This window comes from Pteronotus mesoamericanus, unplaced genomic scaffold (assembly GCF_021234165.1).
Source record: "Pteronotus mesoamericanus isolate MK-2021 breed Mesoamerican mustached bat unplaced genomic scaffold, CSHL_Meso_final contig_116, whole genome shotgun sequence".
Classification (NCBI taxonomy): Eukaryota; Metazoa; Chordata; class Mammalia; order Chiroptera; family Mormoopidae; genus Pteronotus; species Pteronotus mesoamericanus.
The window spans coordinates 31,035,029-31,048,183 of NW_026555027.1; the positions used below are offsets into that span (position 1 = coordinate 31,035,029).

Here is a 13,155-nt window from a genome sequence, read left to right on the forward strand (position 1 = left end):
ACCCATGAACACACACTTGAAATACCCAAACTCTGCGAGTTTTGAGAGTCATTACAGATTATACACTTAATGGCGGGGGCTCCCATGCCTTTGCTACATTAATTTGTTTAAGTTACTCAGCTTTTGTAGGCCTCAATTTCTTCATCTGTTATGTTAGACTGAACATAATGCTTGCCTGTGTGTTATGAGAATTAAGTAAGATAACTGCATGAAGAGTGTCACCCGGCTCTGGCACATAGGAACCATTTGTTGAGTGTCAGCCATGATGATGATGATAAAGAAAAGAACAATTACCTACGCTTATAGGCTATCAGCTCACCTCCTTAGGAATTCTAAATTCTCTCCTCATATCACACTAAACTACCAAATACTGCTTGGACTGTGCACCTTAGTTTGCCACTGCGGACAGTGTCTATCACAATAGGCTTTAACCTACTATCCTAAGCTTTATCAAGGATCATAATAAAAAGACTGCTGACGTGAAAATTACTTAAAAAAGTGTCAAGGCATTGTCACGCTCTGCTAGTTAAGGTCTCTTTGAGAATTTTTTTCCAAAAATTAATTGGTAACAAAAATAATGTTGCCTCTTTCTCTTTTTCTCTTACTCTCCCTTTGTCTCTGTCCCTCCCTGTCGCCACGGGCATGGGCATATACTCCCTTTCTGATAACAGGAATCTCTATAACTCACTGTAACTCCCTTCCATCCGCGTGCCAGGGAGTTCAGACCCGGTCGTGGGCTTGAATTATCTTAGTTTGCAGAACTCACATAAATGTCCTCCTATTTTTCCTGGTTCTTACTTCTTATATATATAATTTGTTAAAATTGCACTACACATGAGTTTTGTTTCAAAGAAAAGGGTAAATATAGAGTAAACCTAAGAAAACTTGCATTTTAGGGATACTGCTAAAATGAACTAATTATGCCAAGTATGCCAAGCATGAGTCAGGCACCTATGAAATTTGATTTCTCATTCCTTAAAGAATCTACTTATTGATTATTAGTAGAATTTAATGTATTTATTCAGCTTAGCTCAGGCTTGCAAATGCTGAACAGCGTATCCAGTGTGCCAGAAGTCTCTGTTCTCACCACTGGAAGGAGCAGCTTTCCAGGGCACGGCACAGGCTTTCTGCTGCGGGGGTTGTCTGGTTCCTCTCTTCCTTTATATGATCCTCAGGAAGACTTCCGGTATTCAGTCTTTCTTCCTCTCTTTTGTTATTTATTTATTTATTTTTTTGTATTCCCCTATTCAATCTTGGCTGCCACAATCAGACAGTCAGAAAGCGCGAGGACCCTTTTCTCTTGCATCTGCACTGGAACCTTAGCAGCAGATAGTGACTGCTCCAGGTCTGTCAAATAGATGCATCGCTGTTTCATTATCTTCAAGACCCCTCACCACCTGCTGCACCTCCAACAAGCCAAAGCTCCTACATGTCTAAATCTCTTGGGTATCATCTGCTGGCACCCAGCCAACTCTATCAAGACCACCCTAACCTTTGTAAATTGCCTCAGTGGCTGCTTAACTCCTCCCATGAGCCTTTTTGTTGTATTATTGTGAAATACTTACAGGCAAAATGTTGCATGAAAAAAACAGAGAAATCCAAGGTAACCATCATCTGGCTTCTCTCTATGATGATGTCTTACATAAAGGTAGTGCACTAGACCAAAACCAGGATAACTAGACTACAGACCCTATTCAGATTTTGACACTGTTTTTGGAGGTACCATGTATCTTTTTAAGCCATTTTGCACACTTTAAAGTGGAAAATTGTAACGGTGAGGAATTATAACGCACCCCACCATTTTTTTTGACACTATTTCTGTAAGTGCCGACTCTGACTAATGTGTAGCTTGTAGATAAACAGCATGTTTGTACAAGAATCCTAGGAACTAACTTCAAAAGATACAGACCTCGACCTTCAGGCATCCCAGCTCCAGGACATTTGCTGACCTTCCATCACGGAGTCAGAATGATGTGAAGTGAGGATGACGTGAAGCTAGGATGACTAAACCAGGAGGCTGCACATCGGGCCACCACTTGCCTCAATGGAATGGGCTGTGCTGGTCTGCACATAGAGAACTTTACAACCCTGTCCCTTGATCTTTTTATTCTGTTTCCCTCTCCCTCCTTATAAAAACCTCTGCCTCCACTGAGATGGAGATGGTGCTTTGAGACATGAGTCCCCCATCTTCCAGACGCCCGGCATCTGCAAACAAACCACTTTCCTTTACATCAGCACCTGTCTCTTGAGTACTGGCTTTCATGGCAGCAGGCAGCCTGGCCTGCGTTTGGTTATATTATTTAAATAGTTTATTTAAATTTAGTATTATTTAATATTTACTCTTATTAATCACTAAATAGGTAATTATAGAATATGTTATTTCTCTTTCCAAAACTCACATGTACTTTAAGGAATAATATAGTTGGTTCCTTATTACTATGAAAATACCTGATGATGAAAATATTGATTGCAATTAATATATAATGAAGATCTACCACATACCAGGAGCTGTTCTAGGCACTTCACATAAATTATTTAATATTCATACAAACCCTAGGAGGGTGATACTGTTTATGAATATCCAGTTTTACAGATGAGGACAATGAAGCTGGTGGTGATTACACAACATGCCCATGGACATATACAAGGGGGAACCCCCAAAATACAGAATTCATTTATAAAAAATTGTGTATTCATTCTTACATGTTTAAGGTGACCGAAGTTTAAAGTCCTCTCCATTTGATGCAATACACCTATTTAAACATTTTTTCCACTGCTCAAAAAGGTTTTTGAACTCATTGATTTTGACGCCTTTTAATGTTTCTGCCATTTTTTGTTTCACCTCTTCCACATCAGCAAAATGCTTCCCTTTGAGGACTGTTTTCATTTGGAGAAACAAAAAATGTCACTCAGTGTGAAATAGGTGAATGGGGGGTTGCGGCATGGCGGTCATGCCATTTTTGGTCAAAAACTGCTGACCGCTCAGCGCAGTGTAGGCAGATGTGCTCATAAATCACCCATCATGAAATGGGCACACACGTTAAAAGGGTCTTCAAAACAAATTTACTGAAGTTGAATGCAGCCTCTCACAGCAACGCCAGCTGGTGCACTGACACAGATGGCTTCCTAGAACACTCACCTAGCTGGGAAAGCCTGTACTAGAAGTGGCCCGCCCTCCAAAAACTAATTCCACTTTTTTTTGGATTCCCCCCTCATAGTGAGCAACTGAAGAAGCTGATTTTCCAGGGCCATTAGACTCTACGAGCCCAAGCTATTGCAAGCTACTATCAACCAACAATCAGAAGTCTTTCTTCCCCTTGAAAAGTTTCAGAAAAGCTTTGTCATCGCAATTTTTGATCATCACAATGACTAGTGAGCATTGATGGATGGCAGTTTGTGGGTTGAGGTCAGAGATGCCAAATGTCTCACAATACACACACACACACACACACACACACACCACCCCACCACGCCCCGTCTTGCTCAACAGGGCCAGTTAGCCTCATTGAAAAACATTAAATATTCTCCACTTGCCAAAACAAAGCAAAGAGATAAGGATAAATGTGAAATGTTACAAAGAAATTAAGTGGCTAAAAAAGAGCCAGTAATACAGATAAACCAACCACCATGCAGAAACAAACAAAACAAAAGTCTGTTGTTCAACTGAAACATTAATATGAGCACTTATTTCTACATAAACTGGCTAATTAGATTTCCAAATACCTTTTAGCTTAGAAAGTTCCTGTTCTTTCTCTTGCTGCAGCTGCAGGTATTTCTGCTTATGGTCGTTGAATGTTCTACTGAAGTCTTCCCCTTGTTTGCGGTGTTCCTCTTCCAAGTCGCTGTGCTGTTTCTTTAGCTCCTCATGTTGACTCTGCAAAAATGAGACCTTGAGCAATAATGTACATTCTCTAAATAACCGGTATATCTATTTCTTGCTAACACAGCCTTTCTCTTCTTGCAAGAAAGTAAGAACGAATGAAGGAGGAGGTTTCATGTTCCTCAGGTTGCTTTTAATTTGGGCAGCTCACCTCCGTTTCCCTCACATTTCAAATAAAGAGTTTGGGATCATGGCCAAAAATAATTTTCCTTTTAATTTTTTAACATCAGTGGAAACAACAAGAAGTTAGAAGTTAGTGTGAGAGGTGGAAAAGAGAGGGACCTGGGGAAATTCCCAGGCACTCAAATTACTGTGCAAACAAGGCAAAGCTAATGGGAAAATTAACCCTCTGCGGATATTCTAGACTTCTTCTTTCACTCTTTTGTTGCCCTAAAATCATTTTTGATTTCCCTTTTTTGATTTTCAGCCTTCCTGGTAACCCAGGTTAAAGAAGGAAAACAAAGACTCTTCCCTTTGGGGGAAGTAATAAGTTGATCGTTTATTAAATCATTCTCATTTATCTTACTTCTGATTATTATACTATGCTGTAATAACAACCAAGATAAATTCTACTGTCTCCAAATGCTTCCTGTGAAAGATAGTCTGCTTTAATTCATGTATTGCTTTCTTGATAATAGAAAAGATTCTGGTTTCAATAAAAAATACTTGCCCTAATAACAGAGGAGAAAAGACAATACCAAACAGTCCAGGCATGGGGGGGGGGGCGGGGAGGTCAAGGTCTGGCTTGCCTGCAGTGCAAGGATGGCACAGCACACACCGTCCCCTCCACCGGCTTGACAGAAAGAACAAATCAATCTCTCTCCCTCTATCTTCCTGACATACAAGAATGAATTTTATCCCAGATCCAAGGAAGAGAATCTTTAATTATAAATTGTTTCCCTGTGGTAGATAAAAGGACACTTTTTAATTATGACTAGCACAAAGGAGGCATTTTAATAGTTTACCAACTCCATTATGTATAAGGTAAATATTTAAGGAAAACTACTGTGAGAAATTAAACAAACAAAAAGCCTTAAAGAATAAAAAGAAAAAAAAGACAGTTGACCAGAGAGTTCGAGTTAAAAGAAATTGTGTAATAAGCTATATATGTTCTTTGTAATGAGATAATAAATATGATGGGGCATTATATTGATACATCATTTCAGCCAAATGACTTTACTATACCACATTATAACAGAAATCAACTTTCTGTAACTGTCCTTACTCGCTTAAGTTGCTTAGTTAATCCTTTCACTCATTGAAGAACATCATTAAATTACTCACTTTCAACATCTGATGTTGCACATTCAATGCACTGTATCTACTGTTGGAATCTTGCTGTAAATTGAAAGGAAAATAGTTAACAAAAAGATTTTTTAAATCCGGCTCTTTTGCTAGGCATAGCTTAAAACTCTTCATAGAAGAATTTCATTTATTTCACTTGTGTAAGCTACAATGAATTCTCCACTTGAACCAAGATGTCTGAGGCCAACTCTTTATGTAATAGCAGAAATAAAGTTTTAACATTCCATAAGTTTGCTAGGTTTTAGTAATGAAAAAAAGAGGACATGAAATCATACAATAGCAGCTTGACAGGGCCCTTGGAGATGTTACTTCCACGCGTACATTCAGAACGGAGGCCCCGATGGAGGAGCTTGTCCTGAGACCCAGCACGCCGTATAGATGATGAGACATGGTGCTGGGTGCTCCCCAGGAGAGCAGGGTGACACCGGCAAGCACCAGGTCTCCTGAGCTTAGCCTGGTTAATGGAGGAAAAAGAAAAGGCTTTCCTTCCCTGGGCTTCAGTGGGTAAGAAATTCTACATGCATTACTTGACCCAGTTGAGACTGCATTTTAGAGTGAGAATTAGGCTAGGGAGCAGACCAAGGGCAAACACTTCCTTTGGCAGCAGAGCCAGGACTGGACTGAACCTTGAGCCTGAGCTCCATGTTCCAGGGGTAGATCACTGGGTCTCAGTGCAGCGTCTTCACGTGGGGACCTCAAACATTTCCAGTTTCGTGTAGCCGCCCAAGACACCCGAAGGTTTTCTCTCCCCCTGCTGTGCCGTTCCATCTCACATGCCTTACTCCTTGCTTATCCCATGGCCAGCACAAGTACATGCTCAATCATTTCTTATTTCATGTTTTTACAACTTCTAAAATGAGCTGCATATTTGCTTTCTCACATTACTGCCTTCCTACTTTGCTTTAATCTGTAAGGAAATTACATTATAAAATGGACAAGAGGATGCACACAGTTTTGGTCAGGGCTTTTAAAAGCACGTAAGAGTTGAAAGCTAATAGCATCTCATCCCAGCTGCCTGAGGAAATGACTCTTCTCAGTTGTAAGACCCCAAAACGTCAATGTTTTATTCAACTAAAGCCTGCATTTTTTTTTTTAGAGTAAGGAACAAACGAGTTTTTCTCCAGGTAATTTGGACTTAAAAGTTTTTAATGGCAATATCATTCATTCATTCATTCATTCATTCAACAAATGTCTCTGAGTGAGCTCTGGATGGGAGAGGGGTGAGGGAAGACTACGCAGAGGTGGTGGCCTCTTGGATGCTTTGAGAGTGAGGAGGACTTTGGTACACAGGACCGCCATGGTACTGTGTTAGATGTTACACAGTAATATGCGTCCAAGGAGTAGTAATGCTGTGCAGAGGCAGACCAAAATAAATATTATATTTTACAGAAGAGAGAGACTATAAAGAAATAAACATATAGATGAATACAAATAATCGGCTCATTATTGTTGAAGATTAACCTATTCCCAACTTATTGCTATCATAAATAAGCAAAAGTAGGTTTTACAAGAACAGTTTTTAAAGTCTTCCTCTTAAAAGTTTTTGGTAAAAAAAAAAGAAACATGTATTTCAGCCCTACAATCCTAATGATCAACAGAGCAAAATACTTTGCAACAATCCCTTCTTCTTTAAAATTTCATGAAAAAAACAAAACAAAACTTACCCTCCCTTTATTTAGTGTTTCTTGTGCTTCTAACTTATAAACAAGAAAATCTAGAAAATATAAAATGAAGGAAGTTGAATGTAAGTTAATTACTTGTGAAATGTTTAAATATCTAAAAGAATAAACACAAACTTTACTTAGACTTAGAAAATACAGTTCTAGGTTTAAAACAATCTACTTGGTGACATATATTTTATTTTGCTTCTTAATGCTTTAGAAAAAAGTGAAAAAGCAATTACATAATTTTCCTCTTTACCTTAAAGCTATAAATCTTGCATTAACAACATCCACATGATAACCAACCAGTTAAAAGTGCATTTAGAATGTGTTCTCTGTAATTAACTAGCCTTGAAATTAAGGAGGAAAACAAACATGTAGCACATCTAAAGGCAGAGATGATTTATTGCTACCCACTAGATGGCACACTAAAATCATTCAGGACCTGAAAAGAGAATTGAAGCCATTGAAACCCTTTGATGCCTTTAAAGCTTATTATCCACTAGATGGCCCCATAAAATCATGCTGCATTTGAAGATAAGAAAAATCCAAATCCTATCAAAGCATTTTAATGATGTTAAACTGCTATTCTTCACAGAGGCTTAATCCAAGGGTCAGTAATACATCCTAACCAATACTGCCCGCCCCTGTTCTCCCTCCTTCTGGCCACCAAGTTAATCAGACAGAACATCTAACTTAAATCCAGGATTTATCACAAAACATGAATGAAAATATAAATGCAGATAACTAAATCACTTGAGTATAAAGTCTATGCTTTATACCAAAATTCTGATAAAAGTCACGGCATTGCCTGATATCTGTGCTAAATGTTAATTTTCCAAACTGAACCGATCAGCTGTCCAAAAAAGCCCTCACAAGATAAAAACAGGTGTGTCAATTAAAAGACATCATACAATGTGAACAATTTATTATGTTATAAACGTATATATACGCATATGCATATATAAAATTTGTCACATTCTGGACAATGCATATTGTTACTTTCTGGATATTTGCAGACAAGATTCCAGGTGCTAGCAACATACATGCATAATATTCAAATAAAAAGCTGATTATTTCTAAAATAATATATAACCAGTATATGAACTACCTCAAGGTTGCACAACAAATTGCTTGACATCTGACTTTGGGTTGATTTCATTAATTTCTTAGCAAAAAAATAGCAAAGCAAATACATGATGCCTCAAAGAAGATAAAAACAAGACACAAATTGCATTATTTATTTACCTTCCTTTGCTTTCTTATGTTCAAGTCTTTCTTTTTGCAAGGACTTCTCTAATCTTGATCTGTGTTCGTACACAACTGAAAAAAAGAGGAGTTCAAATTTGTATTCAAAGAATCAAAAATTCTAAAATAAAATTAACAATTTTTAAAACAGAAGGAAAACAGTTTAGAGCCTTTACATAATTAAAACAAAAATTTTTGTATTTATAATTTCCACATTCTGGATAAAAGATAGATGTCATAGATATAATTCTGGGCTGACTCCTATGCAGTTTGCCCCTTGATTGAACCAATACTCTGGAAGAAGCTGCCGCCTTTGTCAGCAACTTGTCTTCTCCTGCTTCTTAAAATGAGCATCTCTGTGAAGTTCCATGTCTCTTCCTGGGCAACCATGTCCACTCTTATGACTTCAACTACCCCCTCTACAGCGTTCACCCGCACATCTGTATTTCCAACTCCTGCCTCTGCCTGGGGCACCTGAAGAGAGTTTCCTAACATCCTACAGGGTGTTTCCACATAGAAATGTCATAAGCACTGCTAAGTCAACACGATCTGAATTTGAAATAAGCCTGCTGTGTGTCGGTGAGAAAACCTCAGCAGCCTACCACAGAATGAGAAAGGTGGCATTATGTCCCCACATCAAGGGAAGCAGGTGAGAGAGCCACAGAAATGAAGGAAAGACAGGAATGAGCTGTGGGGTGGGAGAGGGGTGAGGAAGACTTTTTACAGGAGGTGATCTCTTGGCTGCCTTTGAGTGTGAAGAGCAATTTGGTAGACAGAAGCACCACAGGAAGAAGCCACTTCTGGAAGATGTCATAGGGACATCAGCACAAAGGTGTGAAACTAGAGGAAAGGTAGCTGCACTCCAAAAAGCTTGGTTGCAAGCCCACTGTTGAGAAATCACATTTGTTCAAACATGTCTGCATGTATGGAATTTATCTCCCTCAGCCAACTTCTAAAAGCCTATTAACACCATGCATTTCCTTGGACTGGTACTAACAATACCATCTTGTATGACGTTTGGGGTAAAGCAGGGAAAACAGAGATTAGTGCTATTTTATAACCATACTGAAGCCAAGCCCTGAACTGCAGGCTCAAAATCTTGGGGAATTTCAGTCAGGCTGGGGAAACTTACAGGGAAATGGATAAATACAAAGCTGCCATAATACGACAGAGGCAGGAACAGCATGCCATAGGAACACCTGAGCTCCCCGGCTGCGAGGAAAAACTCCCCCTCAACTCCGATCCGCTGGCCAAAGCTCCCATTGTCTGGGTAGGAGATCACAAGAGCATAAACACGCCAGTTAAAAGGGAATCTTGGTGTACTGGACATGTAACAGGCAATTTCAACCAGCATGTGTATTAATTTCAAAGCAAGCAAGCAAGCAAGCAAGAAAGAAAGAAAGAAAGAAAGAAAGGCAAAGTAGTCAAGACCTTGCTCCAGTGTAACTAAAGAGGCAGCCAGGGATGCTGAGTCTAGGGGGCTCCTGAAGATGCCAGGTCCATTAGGGGTTAACAATTCCAGCCTAGAAACACCTATGATTAAAAACCAAACCACACCAAACCAACCTGCAGTATAATCAAGAACTAGTATATGAGGGGACTGCTCACCACCTGCCCCCAGCCACCTCAGGTGGCAGGATAGGATAGAAGGGGGGAGCTGCATTTACAAATTATAGTCCTGTGAGATTCTTCTTTACTTTATAAATAACAGGCAGCAGTGATCATTGTAAACTCACTGTTGCAAACTCAATGCTGTATGGGACTCGGTAATTAGGTGACAATTATCTTTGGCTTGGGAGGCAGAAAACTCATCAGAATGATTTCTTCTTCAGTAAGAGTGGAGCATCCAGTAGATTACACCAAACAGAGAGGGAGTATGTGTGTGTGGGGGGGGGGGGGGCACTGGGTGGGGGAAGTGGGAGATGGCTCTCCATTCTTTATTCTTTTCCCTGCAATGCGGTCAGGAAGATAATGTGCCAAGAGCTGGCCCACAGTATCCATTTATCATATGGAATCACACAACAGCCTGTGACAGTTTTACACTCAATGGGAATTTACACATTCAACATATTAATAGTCGTGTGTCTCAAGAGCCAGGAGATCCTAGGATTCACAGTTATAAACTTTCATAAATCACCTGAAGAGATGCTGTATGTTGTCCACAAAGAGGCAAATATGTTTGTGGATTACAGCCCATATACAAAGGTCTTGGGACATCTGAGACATATTCATAAATAATAAAATGGCATCACCACAGAGCTAAAGAAAGAGAATGTGTTTTGGCAAATATAGTAGGAAAAAAGGATATGATAAACAGGAATAGAAGATGTATGTAGAAACACTGGGGTAACTGCACTATTAATATTACCTAACTCAGAACTGGTCAAGCCATTATTCCAGCACCAGCCTCTAGTCCTAACGTAATATTAGTTAATGCAAAAATGGTGTGAGGGCTGGAGACGACCACTGAGGAAGAAGGTGAAAGAGCAGCAATGACTGGTGGAAAGTTGAAGTGCTGTTCTCATCAGACTCTCAAGGGAACAAAAAACGGAGAAGGAACCCCAAACTGGGAGCTGAGGAAACAACATTAGATAAAGGACGGTGAGTGAAAATTAATCCTTGGAATTGGAAATTCTGAAAAGAAGGGAGAGGGAAAGAGGCAGGTGGTGATGTAATAGTTGGGAGCGCAGACACGGATGTCTGAGTTCAGATCCTAGATCAATCCATTAAGGGGCAGGTGGCTGAGCTTCTTTGTATTTCAAATTCTTTATATGCTTTGTGGTGATCATAATAGTATCGATTTCTTTGGGTGGATGTCAGGGTTAAATGAGTTAATATATGTCAAGTACTTAGAACACTGTCTGGCACGGACTAAATGCCAGAAAATACTAAAATATTTTTCACTTATCTGCTGCGATAGCTTAAAACTGCCAGAGAAGAAATCAGGTAAGACCTCTCAACCCTAAAATTAAAATATAATAATAAGAAAGTAATATATATGTATATATATGTGTGTATATATTCAAAAAGGCATGATAGTGATTTCAGTTTTTTTAATTCCACCTAAAAAAAAGACAAAGCAAATAAGCATTCCAATAGCTTCATAAAACCCATGAGCTAATTGTTTTAATAAACACTCAATGATAGTAAAACAGACCAGACAGAATCTGTGTCCTTGTAGCTCCTCTATAAAATTCCCCTATCAATTAAACATATACTCACACACACAGACACACACACACAGACACACATACCCACACGCACGCACACTACCCTTAATTCTTTTAAAATGCATTCTCCAGGCTTTTGAGCTAGTGATTTATCTAGATAGGTTTACTGTTTCGCTTAGGAGGAGGATTGTTAATCAATCCTTGTCACCTATCTCTATTTTTCTATTTATACTGTGAAGTCAAGGGCATCAGTCAAGATGAACTAATACTGCTAGAAACTTTGCAACAAAAATGGTATATTATGATATTCTCGTGGCACCGAACAAGTTTAAGGAAAAATAAGTATAAAAATGTGAGAGTTCAATCTTGGCATTCAGAATATTTAATGCAGAATAATGCTGTAACAGGGGTGGGATTTGAATCACCAGAACTCATGAGAAAAAGAGGAAAATCCATAATACTCATTATCTGCTTACTGAAAAGGAGTTTAATATTTCCGATTCAGTCAAGAATGGGAATAGGTTTTATTCCATCTTAAAGCCCTCAAGAGTTCAAAAGCACATCAGCTTCCTACAGCAATTTTCCATTTTAACCTGACTTCCATCTGAAAGTCACGAGAGAAATTAGCTGTATACATCCACTTATGCGCAAAATACGTATCCAAAATATATTTCGGGGCAAAACTCCTCCAATTCAGAATTAGAAAGCAACACTAAATTCAGACAGAAAACACTGCCGAGTGTTCTAACACCTCAAGCCAAGAGAGGGCAATGTTTCCTTGGCAGAAGCAACAACAGCCCATGAAATTTTGCTTTACTCCTGACAATACATAAGGTTTTGTCCTTATTTTTTTTAAATAAATAAATAAAAACAACTCTGAAGCTTGATATGAAAGTCACACCATTCAACTTGTAAAAATACTAATATTTGCAAGTAACTGTCATTTGACATATGCAAGTTAAAATGAACAAATCTGTGCTTTTGATAATTGTGGATGAAGATTTTTAAGGAGGATAGCAAAGATGTGACAAAAAGGGAAAATAAACTGAAATCAATATAGTACTTCTGAGGTCTTGTTTTGTAGGCCTAAACTCATAAATATTTATTGTAGTCTTTAAAAACAGTTTTTGGGTTGCGGTTCTAACTTAGAAGTGGGGTGAAGGCCAGCCACTCACCCACCCTCCTCCTCTGTAGAACGAGTTGGTCACTAACACAAAGCCCACATCGTAGACAGAGTTTTCCAATTATCCTTCCTTCCTTCTTTCACTTACCTCACAAGAAGTCCGAGAAAGGATACAGATCTCCTCAAAAAACCACCCACAGAAAACAACTAACACCACTTTGAGGACCTCACTGGGTCTTCCCTCCAGCCCCTGTGAGTAGGCGAGGGCGTCCCGAGGAGGCCTTCAGTGTCTCCCCACCCCGACTCTTTTGACAAAGTCTCCTCCATTCTGCATCCATCTTCCTAACTGAACACTCAAACCGCATCCACACTGACAACCACTCACACACATCTCCTAGAAATTGTTACGTCCCGCTTTTACTTCGCCCTCAATCCCAGCTGTGCATCTTCCAGTAAATTCAACCTTTCCAGTCTGCTTGACAATTTATAGCTGAATTTCATTATTAATTTAACCTTTTTAATGGTTAGCTCCCTTTACTAAATTATATATTCCCGTTCCAACCCTGGGGGCAAAATCTGCCAATGGCTTCTCATTACTGCGGGAAACCAAAGCCCTCTCATGGCTTCACCTGGTTGTTCATCCTGCTCCAGCCACAGTGGCTTCCTTGTTACTCTGAGAAGGAGCCAGGCACGCTTTCAGCTCAGCCCCTCAGATGCCTTCTCCTGGTGCCTCCTTCTCCAGGTGCCTGTGCAACTGGCTTCCTCACC

General features: G+C 39.4%; 1 protein-coding gene and 1 non-coding gene across 5 annotated transcripts in view; both read right to left on the bottom strand.

The window, feature by feature from the left end:
* GOLIM4 (golgi integral membrane protein 4) overlaps positions 1-13,155 on the bottom strand; it is a 71,201-nt gene that overhangs the window by 24,553 nt on the left and 33,493 nt on the right. For all 4 annotated transcript variants that reach the window (XM_054580342.1, XM_054580351.1, XM_054580346.1 and 1 more), the window contains exons 2-5: positions 8,095-8,169; positions 6,850-6,899; positions 5,165-5,218; positions 3,724-3,874 (exon numbers count right to left, since the gene is read on the bottom strand). In XM_054580342.1, the coding sequence (XP_054436317.1) occupies positions 3,724-3,874; positions 5,165-5,218; positions 6,850-6,899; positions 8,095-8,169 (330 nt within the window). The remainder of the gene's footprint in view (positions 1-3,723; positions 3,875-5,164; positions 5,219-6,849; positions 6,900-8,094; positions 8,170-13,155) is intronic.
* On the bottom strand, positions 1,232-1,364 carry LOC129077412 (small nucleolar RNA SNORA31). The gene has a single exon (XR_008529855.1). It is a non-coding gene; the product is annotated as a small nucleolar RNA SNORA31 (small nucleolar RNA).